Genomic DNA, 13,527 nt, shown 5'->3' with positions numbered 1-13,527 from the left:
ATATTATAGTTGTGTGAATGTGGTTCTATTGGTTGTAGCTTATAAAAGAGCAAAGAAAAATGACATGACCTGAATAATATGCTTTGCCAATAATAAACTAAGTGTTGTCCTGTGTGTTGCGGATAGGTATTTTAATACCCTGCTGCGCCAGCGATCTTGAAAGCGCCGTGGACTCTACATCAAAATAAAAGCAAAGATATAAATATAAATTAGTCACATATATATGAATATATTGAATATGTTGACAAATGCAGTAACAGTTTTAAGCTGCCTTTCTTATATTAAATAACTCACCAATCATGCCCGGGAATGTCTTTATTGAGTACACGTCGAACGGGTCTGAGAACACGCTCGAAAGACAGGTCGGGATCATCGGGTGCTGAGCATCGCCCATGCTACAAGCAAAAATAAAAAATATATAAATATGAATGACTAGTTAGCGAATATAATCAACCCACACCAGCACAATGCCACTTTGTATCTACAACATGTATAATATCAACAACACCAGCAATATTAGCAATATTTACCTTGGGAGCTTGATAAGCGTAAAACGCAATCTATATCGGCCCTCCAGACGGATCGACAAATTGGGAAATACAAAGAAGCAGCCACGCTCGCCCATCTCGTCATCCACAATTGAGCTTGAGGCAGTGTAATCGCCCAAAAGATTGTTCTCCATCTCCAACCCCGGCTCTGCCGCCCTGCACCCAAACTGGGTGACGCCCCGCTTGCGACTTTTGGCGGCCGCCGAAATGCGCTTGCTGCTGGCATTGTGCGGGAGCTCAACAACTGTGAGCTCCTCCTCTTGATCCTCCTTCCACAGTGTGGTATGGATAACCAGAAACTGCATGAACCCGCCTCTACGAAAATAAGAATAATAAGAATAATAAAATAGTGCGCTGTTGGATTAGGAAACTGCTTTTATTATTTACTTTTAACCAGCAAATAATTCAGCCATTGCATGCACCATGCACCATGCACCCACCCACCCTCGCGTATAAACTTACTCTATTACCGGGTTACCCTCCACATCGTACAGCTCAAGCTTCAACACTGGCGGTGGCGACACTGGTCTCCAGTCCTTGTCAGAAGACCCACACATCCTCGCTCGAATTGGCTGCTGCACAATCGTCAGCTGAAAAGCCCTACATGCTCAAAAATAGGTTTTAAAATCCAAATCCAAACCCAAAAAGGCCCAAGGACTTGCATATACACATGCATTAGCTTGTTTGTTTTCCTTCGCCGATCAGTAGCAGGCCATTAGAAAACATTTCGCGAAGAAAATCGAGATCAACATAAAGGAAATGACTAACACGCTGCATCCCCCCTTTTTGTCTCCCCAATAATTCGGATGGTTCAAATGATGGCTTTGAAAAAAAAACCCCCGTGCGCTTAAATACCAAGATTTTGAGCGCAAAGTTGGCAATCGGTAACGAAATACTCTTTAGTTGCAGCCAAAGAAAGTAAATAAATAAAACATACGTTGTCTCCTGGTCGTCATTTTCGAACAGCGCAAGTGCATAGTGTCGCAGACATGTAATGGAACTTACCGAAGCTGTGGGTTGAACTGGCTGAGAAACTTGTCCTGTGGCGGAAGAGTGTTTGGATCGATTTTGGATGCGTTTGGAATCAGCTCCAGTGTGGAGACTGGTTTAGTCCATGCGGGGAGAGAACTCGCCACTATACCAGCCATTCCGCCAAGAGATTCCGCCTCATCCTCGTCTGAATCCTGTGCATAGTGGTCGTTCTGCGTATACTGCCGTTCGCCGGTAAACTGTGCGATATGTTGTAAGGGCATTCCCGGCTGCATAACATCGCTCCGGTTGTAGTCTGGGTGCGTGTGGAATGTATTTGCGTTGCTGCTCACCCCATGATTATCCGCGGTGCCATTGCTGCCGACTGCGTCTATGTACCCCTGCTGCGAGTACGTGTAAATACTAGGCGATGCGTTGTTGGCTGCCTGTAACCTAGTATCGTCCCTATTTCTGTCGCCGCCTGCCGATGCAGTCGTCTCTGGCTTGGTCATTGATAATAATTAAAAAATACACCCCAGACAAAATGCCCCTTGAACCCCAGACAAAAAAATAACTCGAAAATTAGGTGTGCAAATGGTAGAAGCAGCTCTTAGAAGAAAGCAATGAAAAAACTCGGACAACAGTCAGCGCGTTTTTATACAGGGATGTGCGTGTAGAACTCGTCCTTTTGTGTGTATAGTAAAAAATTGTCCGAGTCTGACGTATTGGGCTGGAGCTGATCGAATACACAATGCGTGTGAAAAAGATATTGAAGCGGTGCGGGTCGATTAAACTAAAAAAATAATGATATGGATGACGTTGTATGAATGAGAAGCGATTGAAAGAGAGGAGTTACTAACTCTTGTCTGTTATTGTACAAGCACTAACTTGGATGCGGAAAGATAAAGAAAAGAAAAGAAAAGGTGTGTAAAAAAGGGAGGGCAGAAGTAAATGAAAACCTCTAAAAACGTAAAAACAAACAAACAGAAGAAAAGAAGAAAAACAAAGTTAGTACGGCTTGTGAAATATAAAGTACAAAGTAAAAGAGAACATATAAAAAATATTTTTGTGGCTAATGCAATAAATGTCGTGTGGGGAAAAAGGAGAGCGTTTATGGATAAAGGTACGCCTGGGACACGCATACCCTTATGCAGGAATTGAGAACAGAAACATGCAAGCCACACTACCCAAAGCATCAAAAAGGGGGAATAAAACCGGATCAAATGGCATGAACGCTATAAACACGCCGAGTCATTGATGCAACCGGAATGACTGTCGAGTTCATTATTATTAAAAAATAGTTTTATGTGTTGCCCGATGCCTGCTTCCATCATCCAGGAGTATGTTTTTTGAAATCCCTGGAACCACCAAACTACCCATCTTATATGTTTATATACAACGCGCTAGTGGTGGCAATGCCGATTGATTAAGTGGATAATACAATGGGAAGAGGCTTATCCTGGCTGGAACAATGATTGAATGCCATTTTGGTCCTGTGCCGTATGCAGCGTGTGTCTTGTATTTTCTACATTGTGCATTGTGGCCTACCATGCCTCCAATAATACATTAACGGTACCCAAGGCTTGTACAAGTGATTATTGCAAAATTTTGGCAAAAGGGCAGGTAAAAAATCATTTTCAGATGAATTGGCCAGGACAGAGCACATACAGAAAATTCGGCAGAATCGACCGCGGGCGGGTTACAATGAGATAGATGTAATGGGTAAATGATTAAATGTGGCACTGACTGTAAATTTATGAAATAGATGAACAAATAAAGGGGGAGAGGGGAAGTTACCAAGGCCCGGGCAAGCCAGGCGCGATGGGCAGTTATATAGGTTCGCGGAGGCTGAAGATAAACAAAACACGCGATATACCATTTAGAGGCAGAAAAAACTGAGAAGCCAATCGAACAGATGTGGATTACGTAGCAAAATATATCTTTGTTTTCAACCTAATAATAGCAGCAATAAACAATAGAAGATATTTGCAAAAACAAAGTGGGGACAAGGGGGACTAGGCTAGACAACAAGAAAGAGTCTGAGTAGCTTGTGCTGCGGGATTACATTGTGAGCCATAAAAAGCCCAGTGACCATCGAATCGCAAAAATAATTACAACGACTAACAATTGCCACAGCACAGTTGCAGGCGCATTATAATAATAATATACGTATCCCTGAGTCTGTCGAGTAGAACATAACAAAAAATATGCATCAACATGAAAGGCATGGTTGTATATAAAATTGATAATACAAGAAGTCCTGATGTGGAACTAGGAACAAAATGTAGGGAATAAACTCGACGGTTTACTGTATCCACACAAATATGATTTTAAAAACTGGAAAGAAAATACTGCTACTACCCACCACAGTTCTTGGCGATACAGCCAGAAGATTAAAAGGACCCGAAAATAAAAAGGGGGTTACTTCAATTTAACTTGGCTCACGGGTTTGCAGTAACGTTTTATCGCATTTCATAAACGAAGAATAGAAGTGCTAAAAACAGAGGGAAAATATAGGAAATATGCCACTAGTCAGGATCTATCGTGTACATGGTAGCGACGGTGGTTTTTGAGGCGACACGGCACAATCGTATAATCTATCACTTTTTTCGGCCTATCGCTGAATAAAAAGTATCACTGTTTCTTGCCTCGCTTGGAAAATGGATGCAAAAGAGAATAGTACAAGCATTTGATCGAGGAATACGCTAAAAACGAACAATATACGTGCACCAGGAACTCAGTTTTATCATCAAGTTCCGCAAAAAGACAAAAGGAACAATTGGCAGATAGCGAATATAGAAGGAATAATGATTCCTGGCTAAGAGGCTGATTATGCTAGCTCTTCTGTCTGTTGTATATGCCGTGTATTTTGCTTGCGAGTTGGACAAAGCTAATAAAAAAAAGTTGGGAACAAAGGGACGTCTGGTAATCCGAGCCTCATCACAATACATGAACAGACTATATCTGGCGACATGAACGAGCAATTGACTCAGGACCTGGTCAAAATCTGCAATATGGTCATGTCAACCCAATATAGAAAATATTTTTTCTAGAAACTTTGTCTCCCTCCCGATTAACTGTCATTGTCGGTATCTCAAAATGAAGATTATGTGCGTGGCCAATGTAAAAAAGGTGGGAGATAAACTCTGCCTGGTACGTTGTGTTTGTTGTGCACAGCGTGCACAAAGCTGCTCGATCATGAAATACAATTGTTTTAAGCGGCAAGGTGCGCCATCGGCGGCTGTCCAAATTAAATTGAAGTGGTACCTCATCCCTAAAAAAACAGCGTGACCGCCTCCAAGTAATAGATAGTGTTGATTACACTTACATTGTGAAATGTTTTTGTTACGGCGGCGTCCTAAAAATACCAAGTCAAATATAATTAGTTTAAATAAAAAGTATGAGCCCCACTCGGGAAGCACCAGCACCAGCACCAGCACTAGTGCGAAATAAAAATAAAAATAATAACAAAAAAGACAAACACGAGCAAATATGAATGATATGTGAATGGATAAAGTAAAATTATTTTTTTAGGATCAAAAGTAGATAAAGTACATTTATTGGCCAAGGCAGAAGATAAGAGAAGAGGAGTGTTTGTATAAAGTGGGTGTACCTTAGGAGGTAAAACATAGAAGAGCAGGTGTGGCGACAAGCAGAAATTCTTCGCTTATTGGCAATAGCAGTCTACGCGACATGTTATTTTTAAGTTGGCCAAAACTCAATCATGTCGATTGCCGCCTGTAAAAAGGACGAGAAAATGGACCCAAGGCCCAAGGAAGGGCAATGTACATCATTGGTACCCCTTTTCGACTTTTCCCCCATCTTATTCGCGCACTCACTGCTTTTGAGCGAGAAAAAAAACGGACAAAGTAAAATCCAAAGAATAAGGGCAGCTACAACGGGCAGCAGAAGCAGGCCCCAACCCAACCCCCTCTTCTGCAGTGGGTTGAGCAAAACATAGATAAAAAACTACCATTGGTTCAAGAAACCGAAGGCCGCAATGCTGGCGTGCATTGAAGATTAGCGGAAATGTTGCTCACCCACCCAATCCTAAATAGGATACCAGCCTGAAAAATAATAACAAAAATTGAGAAGCTTACTCCCTCCCCTCCCGCCTGTCAGCTTTCAAAATGCTAAAAAAATATCATAATTTGTCATTCGGAAAACTAAGCGATTGTACGGCGCTAACTGTGGCCGCACCAACAATTTTTATGTTTAGGTCTCATTAATAAACTTTAGTTTTTCTCTTGTACTTGTTTTATATCTCACTCAATGGATCTATTTTCTCTCAACAACTGTTGTGCTTATCGCTCGCCTTTAAAACATTAGACAACTCTGTTTTATTTATACTTTGGCAGCTTCCTCGCAAACCAGAAACTGCAATGCACAAAACACTGCCCACATTGCGTATTGAGAAGTGACAGAAAGTGACGCGTTGTGTTATACAGCATACAAAATACGATTGATTATGCAAAATGCAAAAAAGTATTGGCACTTTTGAATCACGCTAAAAAACAATTTGCATGTCCTGTTTGGAATGTTTCGCGCATCTCGATGCACAGATGATGTGAGCTCAATTTTTCATTTGGTTACCACCGACGCCAACAATTTTTAGAAATAAAATAATGAAATTTTGTGATGAAGCGGTGAAAACAGGTTGGTTATGTGGGTAAAAATAGGTCAGACTTGGCTTGGCTCGAGCAGCGATCGGGAAATACGCTTACCCTGCAAACAACCTATCTACAGAGTGTAAAATCCCCTGTAAAAGGGTCCAAATTATATTTCCGCTTGCGCTTGCCCAGGCTGGCGACGCCCGGACCTACCCGCACATCTAAATCAAAAGAGGCGAATCTATGACTGCAAATCCTGCAGCCACGCCACCTTCGTAGACATCCGATGCCTTTGTCCGAAGCAAATGTCCGCCAGCACAGTTAATAACAATGTTGCCTTGCGCATCGCTACAAAAATTTAGATTTGATAATATATACAGAAATGTTGAATAAATATGGATAGTTAAATCAATGGTGGACTACACACTTGTTTGCAAACCAAGCCATGAGATGTAATTAATTTCGAAATATTTCTTACCTCACCCAAATTCCGTATATGCCCAACTCACTGACTACCTCTGAGGCGACTAGCTGGCCATTGCGCAACAGCACATTTACAAACTCGGGCGCACGAATGAGGTCCATCAGAATGTACCCCTTCCTCTCCTCCTCTGTGATCTGCCCAAGCAGCTTGGGAATGTCGTTGCCATACGTGTTGTAGCCTACAATCGACAACGGTTAAAGAGTCAGTGCTATACTCCCTTGGTTCATGGAAAACAACCGATAATAAAACTCAATTTTCTTACTCAATTCATCATTGCATAACATACCTCCGCCCTCGCGCTGGGGCTTGACTACGTAGTTGATTGGGTTGAAAATAGCATCTTGGTAAGCTTGCTCGCCTGCTGGAGTGCTGTCAAGTGGATACAGCCCGACAAAGCACTCGCGCACAAGCACGGCTGCTGTTTGATCACTGATGAACCTATGACAAAAAAGGACTAACCGGTGCGTTTAGCAGCTAGCAAGGCACAAACAGGAAATATAGGCTGTCATTGCCAGGATTGTTTGAAAACTTACCGCTCAACAACGCCGGGCTGCGCAAGCACTTGCTGAATCTTTTTGCAACCAGCCAGGTGGTAAGCCAGGTTGGGCACAGAGACAGCACGGCTCTTCTCGATGAGCCATCTGCCCTCCCACTCCTTCTCCGTCGGGAAGTCGGTCGGTGCATACCCTGACCGGTAGTACGCCACTGCCACTTCCTTATCGTCTAAATACAAGCGACCATCGTCTCTGATTGTGCACTTGTCAAAAACATCAGCAAATGTCAGACGCACAACATGGATGCGATGCTTATCCCAAAGCCGTGTCTCTACCCAGCGCTGGTCATAGATGTTGCGCTCGTTGGGCTGGACAACCATTATTACCACGGCACTATCCAAAAAAATATAAAGAAAACTGTATAGTTAGTCGCCAAAAAACATGGATAAATCAATGCGCATATATGCGATGTTATAGACTGTATGTGATGCTCAAAGCAACTTACTCCTTTCTTCCATACAGACCGAATCCGGCCGCGATGCCATCACCGATGCTCGTCAGCGATTCGTTAGCAGGAAGTTGCTCTTTCGATATGGACCCTGAATCCAGCAGACCAGCATATCCGGTTTTGTCAAGCAGGAATCTATGAAAGTCGCCGACAATGCTAGAAAGAGATGCAAACGAGGCCGCGATAGTGTTAAACTCAACCTGCTTTGCCTGCGGAGTCGACTCAGGCTCCCCTTCAGGCGCATGAATCAAGTAATCCGACCGATGTATGCCGATGACCGCCGGCTTCTCGACGCTGAGCGCCCTCTGCTTAGTATACATGTCAAAGATCTTTGATGTAAATTCATCGGATGTGCCGAGGCTCTGCAGCGTAGTGGACAAGAACTCGTGGTCCCGAGAAATGCGGTCAAAGAGAAGGTTGAGCGCAGGCTGCAGGGCAACGACCTTCTCAAACTCTGAGCGCGGGATTGGACTGGGTGCGAATGCTACGGGTGCGGGAACAAGAGCCGAGTTGAGCCATTCAGCTTCTTTGTCAGTACCCTCAAGCTTTGGCGCCCGGAGAAGCAAGCCGTGGGATGCCTCCCAATCAATGGCCGCGTCGATGTAGGGTTGCAGTTTGCTGATGTCGCGCGAGTACTGGGGCCGAAAGGCTAGAAATTCACTAACGGTTTTAGCGAGCTTGCTCATTTGAAGTTAATAAATAGGTTGACGAGATAACAAAAAAAGGAATACAATAATTAAAAAAAGGCAAGCCCAAACCAAGATGAGACCAAACATAATCAAGTGTGGAGTGCGGCGGATCCTGTTTTACGTTTGGCTTTGTGCTTAATAATTGAAATTGCGCAATACATCAGCGAAATTGCCTTCATTCCCACGCTGCAGGCTAAAAACAAAAAATACATTTGGCAAAAATGTGCATCCGCCGGGAATCGAACCCGGGTCTACCGCGTGGCAGGCGGCAATCATACCTCTGGACCACAGATGCTTTTGATTGAACAATTTTTAGCAGCTAATGCTACTGACTGAAATAACACATTTTAACCAATAACATATTTCAAGTAATAACATATTTTAAGTAAAAACATATTTAGTTAGACCATACTCAGATTAGCATTTGAATTTTGATAAGAATCCTATTTTTTGTTTGGTTTGGTTTGGTTTGGATTAATAATGGTGCACTTCGTTAAGTGTCAATAAAATATTATCATTATAAATATAAGTGGTATAAACTAAACTATGCTAATTAAAACAAACAATTTGCATTGACTTAGTGCGATTGAAGAACTGACCGTCAAAAAAACAAGGCATATTTCATGACATCCAAGCCTGTGTTGCTTTTTTATATAATTTTATTTGAAGACTATTGGCTTGTTGATAAATTATATATTTTCATAACAATTATTGAAAATCTAGACAGGTTCTATTATATTTAATTTGCTATCTTATAACTGCTAATTATCATAGATCCTGTCGACCTTCACATACATACATACACACAATTTACATTAAGTCGCTTTGAATTTAAACAGAACTGGCTTTGGAATGCCTACCACGCTGTAATAAATACTGTGATAATATTCAGATAGACACTCGGGACTCACATCTTTCACTATTCCATCGGTAAGCATGCGTTTTGTGTACACAATTTTAAACTTACAAGTTCCCCTAAATGGCCATTTCCCAAACGTGTACGCATTTGTTAGGCACTTACTGATGTGCTTGTCCAACGTGAATAGATGACTAACATGCGTTGCATCGACGTAAATCCATTTCCTTTTAAATAACGTGGCACTTGCTGTAAACATGTTGGTTGAAAATTTTTGTTATAGGATAAAGTACAAAAACAATTAAAACTAGTGCTAAAAATAAAAATACAAAGAGGCACAACTATTTTATTCCGTGTCTTTTTTGCTAGAATTTTTTAATTGTCACTTTGTTTATTGTGAACAATTTTCTTTTAAATGTCTTTTGCACAATTTCTTTTACTTGTTTCTTTTGCACAATTGGGCACCAATGTCCCTATGTATTTTGCCTTGCAGTCAGCACACTTTTTGGTCAATGGATTAAAGATGTTTAGGAAATATTAAATTAGGTATTCAAAAGGTATCCGCAAAAATAAAAAAAGTACATGACAAAAGTCGGCAAACTGCAGAGAAATCCAAGTTACCATGCTCACACGAGTATCCCTTCCCCACCAAATCGGCATTACCATCATTAATGTTTTTCTTTTGCAATTTTTTTGCTAGCTGAAACATTTATCGCGAGGGGGGAGAAATAATTATCCCAGACCGAAAAACTCCATCTTGCAAAAGTAAATCAACACACGGTTTCCAAGCATACTCAACATCGTCTACAAACAAAGAATAATTAATAATGAACAACAGCAGTCGACATAAGTAAGCAAGTACACTGACAACCATCCCATCTCTGGTCGGCTTTTTATTACACCTAAAGGTCAATCTCACCAATATAATCATTATTTTACCTCAAACATGCATATTTCAAAGTTAGTTTTGCTTCTGGCCTGCGCGGTCTCCACAGTGTATGGATTGACAGAAAAGGAAGACCGGACGGTGACTGATGTTCTGGCCATCCTTAAGCGCGGAACAAGCATATACCCGCTGGAAGATCTGATGTACCAACTGTCCATAGCAATGGGGTTCCACCGCAGTGCGGGCAAGCTCAGCCGCCTTGTCCCCAATGGAACGTCGGCTTACGAGACAGTCTACGACATGCTGCTTTACGTTGACATTAACGTGAAGCATTCACCCGAGCAGCAGCAAAAGCTAAGGCAGCTCATTGGCATCATTGGGGACAAGGTGCTCAAGCTCAACTCGAAGGATGCCAGCTTCCGGACAGTGGTTTTACAGGAGGAGGACGACAGTGAGGAAGCAAAATCCGCGAGAAACACCATCACGGAGACCTGAAGCAACATAAATTAGACTAATACCCACGCTTTTATTATTAAACATCACTTTAAATACAACGAAATTCAAACATTCAAGACAGGCACCAAGTTATTCTAAATTTGCTCTATGCCCAACTCCATGCGCACCAATTCATCAAAGTCGCTGAGCATCAGCGTCGATGTGGTGTCCAGCAAAATCGCGTTCTTAAGTCCAGGCGAGTGCAGCCAATAAGACAACTTGACCAGTTGCTCGTCACTATCCAGCCTCGCGCCGCCTTGCACCGACTCGAATCCCTCAATGCACTTCTCCAGCTCTGCAATATGCCCCACTCTCATATCCACGGCAGCTCTGTATGCACCCTCCACCCGTTGTGCCAACTCCGCATACCACGTCACAGAGCCAAACAGCAGCGGCTCCACAAACTCCACAGAGCTACCCTTTGGCGGGAGCAGTTTGATGAGCAACTCGGAGGCAGCGTCTATGCGGTCGATTTGGCGGTTCATCATGGTGATTTTGTGCTGCAGTTGGTCGATTTTGTGCCTTGCTGTTATTAGTGTGGTGGTGAGAAACTTTTCGGCCACGTCGGGAAAAAGTTGCGGAAGGGTCGGGTGCCAAACGGCAGGCTCTTGCGAGTTGTGTGCTTGGAGAAGCAGGTTGACCAGGTCGTTGGTTATGGTGATTCCGTCAGAGTTCCATCCGTCCCAGGAGCGCTCGGCCTTGTAGATATCCATGAGGGCTGTACGGGCGTGGCGACCAGGGTTGTTGTTGCTGGAAGAAGCCATTGCGGTGTGCTAAAATAATATATAAATAAAAAATTAAAGCGACACTACCCAGCCGCGAATTTCATTTAAACAGTATCACGAAATTCCAGCTTTATAAAATATAGGCGGGGCAGGGATTTCAACAAATATGCAGCGCTTATGGCAGAAAAGCACGCGGACAGCCGTCAGCTAAGCATTTGAATTGTTTGGTTGCTGCCTGATATTATATTTTATTTAATAGCAGGGCCAGAAAATGTACAGAAAATGAAAAGGACATTAGACTAAGAAGTTTAAGAGCGCTCGCCGCGGAGACGACGGGCCAGCTGCAGATCCTTGGGCTGGATGGTGACACGGCGGCCGTGGATGGCAGCGAGGTTGGTGTCCTCGAACAGACCAACGAGGTAAGCCTCAGCGGCCTCCTGCAGGGCAGCGATAGCCGAGGACTGGAAACGGAGGTCGGTCTTGAAATCCTGGGCAATCTCGCGGACGAGGCGCTGGAAGGGGAGCTTGCGGATAAGCAGCTCAGTGGACTTCTGGTAGCGACGGATCTCACGCAGAGCAACGGTGCCGGGGCGGTAACGGTGGGGCTTCTTGACGCCGCCGGTGACACCGGCAGAGGGCGCCGACTTGCGCGCGGCCTTGGTGGCCAGCTGCTTACGGGGGGCCTTGCCTCCGGTGGACTTGCGGGCGGTCTGCTTGGTACGAGCCATTGTTATATGTGTGGGAAAAAGGTATGTGATGGAATCAAGTGTGGAAAATGAGATGTGTGAAAGAAAGAAGAAAAAAAGAAAAAAGGCGAGGAACGGATGGCCGGGGGTAGCTGATTTATAAGAAAAAGCCCCAAGGCACGCGTGAGCCTTGTTGCAAGATTATTGGCAGAGAATGTGTCGAAAAATGGGAGGGGGCTGCATAAAACGGATAACGCGTTTTGGTCAATTGAAATTTTGGAAAAATCGAATCTTGCATCCTTTTGCCAATTTCCGTCTGGGCATCACACGTGGAAAAGCAAGCTGGCGGCTGCAATCGCACAAAAGCAAAGTAAACGGACGCGACAAAAAGGAAGGATATGAGAAAAATCGAGGAGCAACAAAATCCAGACAACGACGCGTTCTGATTGGGCAATCCCTTCCCTCGTCCAACTTCTCTTTTTTCAAACAGGCATTATTTGTTAGGACGCGCGTCAATAAACAATGCGGGAGGGATGTTTTGCTCGATTTTCAAAATCCGTTACTGTGCGCTGATTTTGGAAAGAAAAATTGAGCAGGAATGAGCGCACCGTCCAAACAAAAATGAGCAACCAGTAAGAGACAATATCGTTTGCTGATGAAAATGCAAGTAGCGGGGGAGTGAATGAGAGTTTGATGCGCGCCACATTATTTGCACTCGGTAGTGTCGACAGTCGAAGCAAGATGGCCAAGACGAAAATGGACGAGGGACGCGATTTTGGATTTTGGATTTTTTTTGGTTGCCATCGGTTCTGATAAATTCCCTGCGAAGTTCGACGCGTTTTTATTTCTTTTGCATCCTTCCCCCCAGTGTGATTGGCCACAATGGAGAATGGCGCATTTTGATTTTTTCAACGTACAAAAAATGCGCAACATGAGAGAAAAAAATGAGGCGAAATCAAAACCGCGTAACAGCCGCGCAGCTCATTTGGATTCATGCCGATGGGTATATAAGGGCGATGCCGCGGACCTCGCTTCACTTCGCCTTTTCTTTTTTCCCTTCCACTCTATAATTTTTGTATTTTCATACACCTTTTTTAAACACACACAACTCTTATAAATCATGTCTGGCCGCGGAAAGGGAGGAAAGGGACTCGGAAAGGGAGGAGCCAAGCGTCACCGCAAGATTCTTCGTGATAACATCCAGGGCATCACCAAGCCCGCCATCCGCCGTCTCGCTCGCCGTGGTGGTGTCAAGCGTATTTCGGGTCTCATCTACGAGGAGACCCGCGGTGTCCTCAAGGTTTTCCTCGAGAACGTCATCCGTGACGCCGTCACCTACACCGAACACGCCAAGCGCAAGACCGTCACTTCCCTCGACGTGATCTACGCTCTCAAGCGCCAGGGCCGCACTCTGTACGGCTTCGGCGGTTAAACACCATGACCAACCTTTTAATCACTTCTTTATCTGTTGTAAATTTTATAAAGCCCAAAAGCAAAATAAATATTTTTGGACTATTTCATTCTTTAAAATTAGTTCTAAATTCAATTAGGGGTAGGAGCGTATTCCAATTCCAGAG

General features: G+C 43.6%; 6 protein-coding genes and 1 non-coding gene across 7 annotated transcripts; 2 read left to right on the top strand and 5 right to left on the bottom strand.

Moving 5' to 3' along the window:
- Position 1: 1 nt before the first annotated feature.
- BX661DRAFT_80526 (velvet factor) lies at positions 2-1,206 on the bottom strand. Its single transcript, XM_051539486.1, has 4 exons — positions 1,011-1,206; positions 531-863; positions 295-395; positions 2-174 (listed from the first exon to the last, which is right to left on the bottom strand). Exons 1-4 carry the CDS (start codon positions 1,103-1,105, stop codon positions 98-100), a joined length of 606 nt encoding a protein of 201 aa, XP_051393334.1. The 5' UTR covers positions 1,106-1,206; the 3' UTR covers positions 2-97.
- A 4,707-nt stretch (positions 1,207-5,913) lies between these two features.
- On the bottom strand, positions 5,914-8,299 carry BX661DRAFT_218560 (glutathione synthase; the record flags this gene model as incomplete). Its single annotated transcript, XM_051538800.1, has 5 exons — positions 5,914-6,475; positions 6,606-6,789; positions 6,898-7,049; positions 7,145-7,498; positions 7,611-8,299. The coding sequence occupies 5 exons, from the start codon at positions 8,297-8,299 to the stop codon at positions 6,349-6,351; spliced, it is 1,506 nt and encodes a 501-aa protein (XP_051393333.1). The 3' UTR covers positions 5,914-6,348.
- Positions 8,300-8,526: 227 nt separating this feature from the next.
- On the bottom strand, positions 8,527-8,597 carry BX661DRAFT_t34. Its single transcript has one exon. It is a non-coding gene; the product is annotated as a tRNA-Gly (tRNA).
- A 1,507-nt stretch (positions 8,598-10,104) lies between these two features.
- Positions 10,105-10,539, top strand: BX661DRAFT_196827 (uncharacterized protein; the record flags this gene model as incomplete). Its single annotated transcript, XM_051538078.1, has 1 exon — positions 10,105-10,539. One exon carries the CDS (start codon positions 10,105-10,107, stop codon positions 10,537-10,539), a length of 435 nt encoding a protein of 144 aa, XP_051393332.1.
- Positions 10,540-10,562: 23 nt separating this feature from the next.
- On the bottom strand, positions 10,563-11,482 carry BX661DRAFT_178833 (uncharacterized protein). Its single transcript, XM_051535025.1, has one exon. It carries the CDS (start codon positions 11,301-11,303, stop codon positions 10,635-10,637), a length of 669 nt encoding a protein of 222 aa, XP_051393331.1. The 5' UTR covers positions 11,304-11,482; the 3' UTR covers positions 10,563-10,634.
- Positions 11,483-11,572: 90 nt separating this feature from the next.
- On the bottom strand, positions 11,573-11,992 carry BX661DRAFT_141195 (histone H3; the record flags this gene model as incomplete). The annotated part of the gene is made up of 1 exon (XM_051532879.1): positions 11,573-11,992. The coding sequence occupies one exon, from the start codon at positions 11,990-11,992 to the stop codon at positions 11,573-11,575; it is 420 nt and encodes a 139-aa protein (XP_051393330.1).
- An 820-nt stretch (positions 11,993-12,812) lies between these two features.
- BX661DRAFT_178831 (histone-fold-containing protein) lies at positions 12,813-13,470 on the top strand. Its single transcript, XM_051535024.1, has one exon. It carries the CDS (start codon positions 13,071-13,073, stop codon positions 13,380-13,382), a length of 312 nt encoding a protein of 103 aa, XP_051393329.1. The 5' UTR covers positions 12,813-13,070; the 3' UTR covers positions 13,383-13,470.
- The last annotated feature ends 57 nt before the right edge of the window (positions 13,471-13,527 follow it).

Source organism: Kickxella alabastrina (genome assembly GCF_025024165.1).
Source record: "Kickxella alabastrina strain RSA 675 chromosome Unknown BX661scaffold_5, whole genome shotgun sequence".
Taxonomy (NCBI): domain Eukaryota; kingdom Fungi; phylum Kickxellomycota; class Kickxellomycetes; order Kickxellales; family Kickxellaceae; genus Kickxella; species Kickxella alabastrina.
The sequence above is the reverse complement of the archived record's forward strand: the minus strand, read 5'-3'. Positions and strand labels throughout refer to the sequence as shown.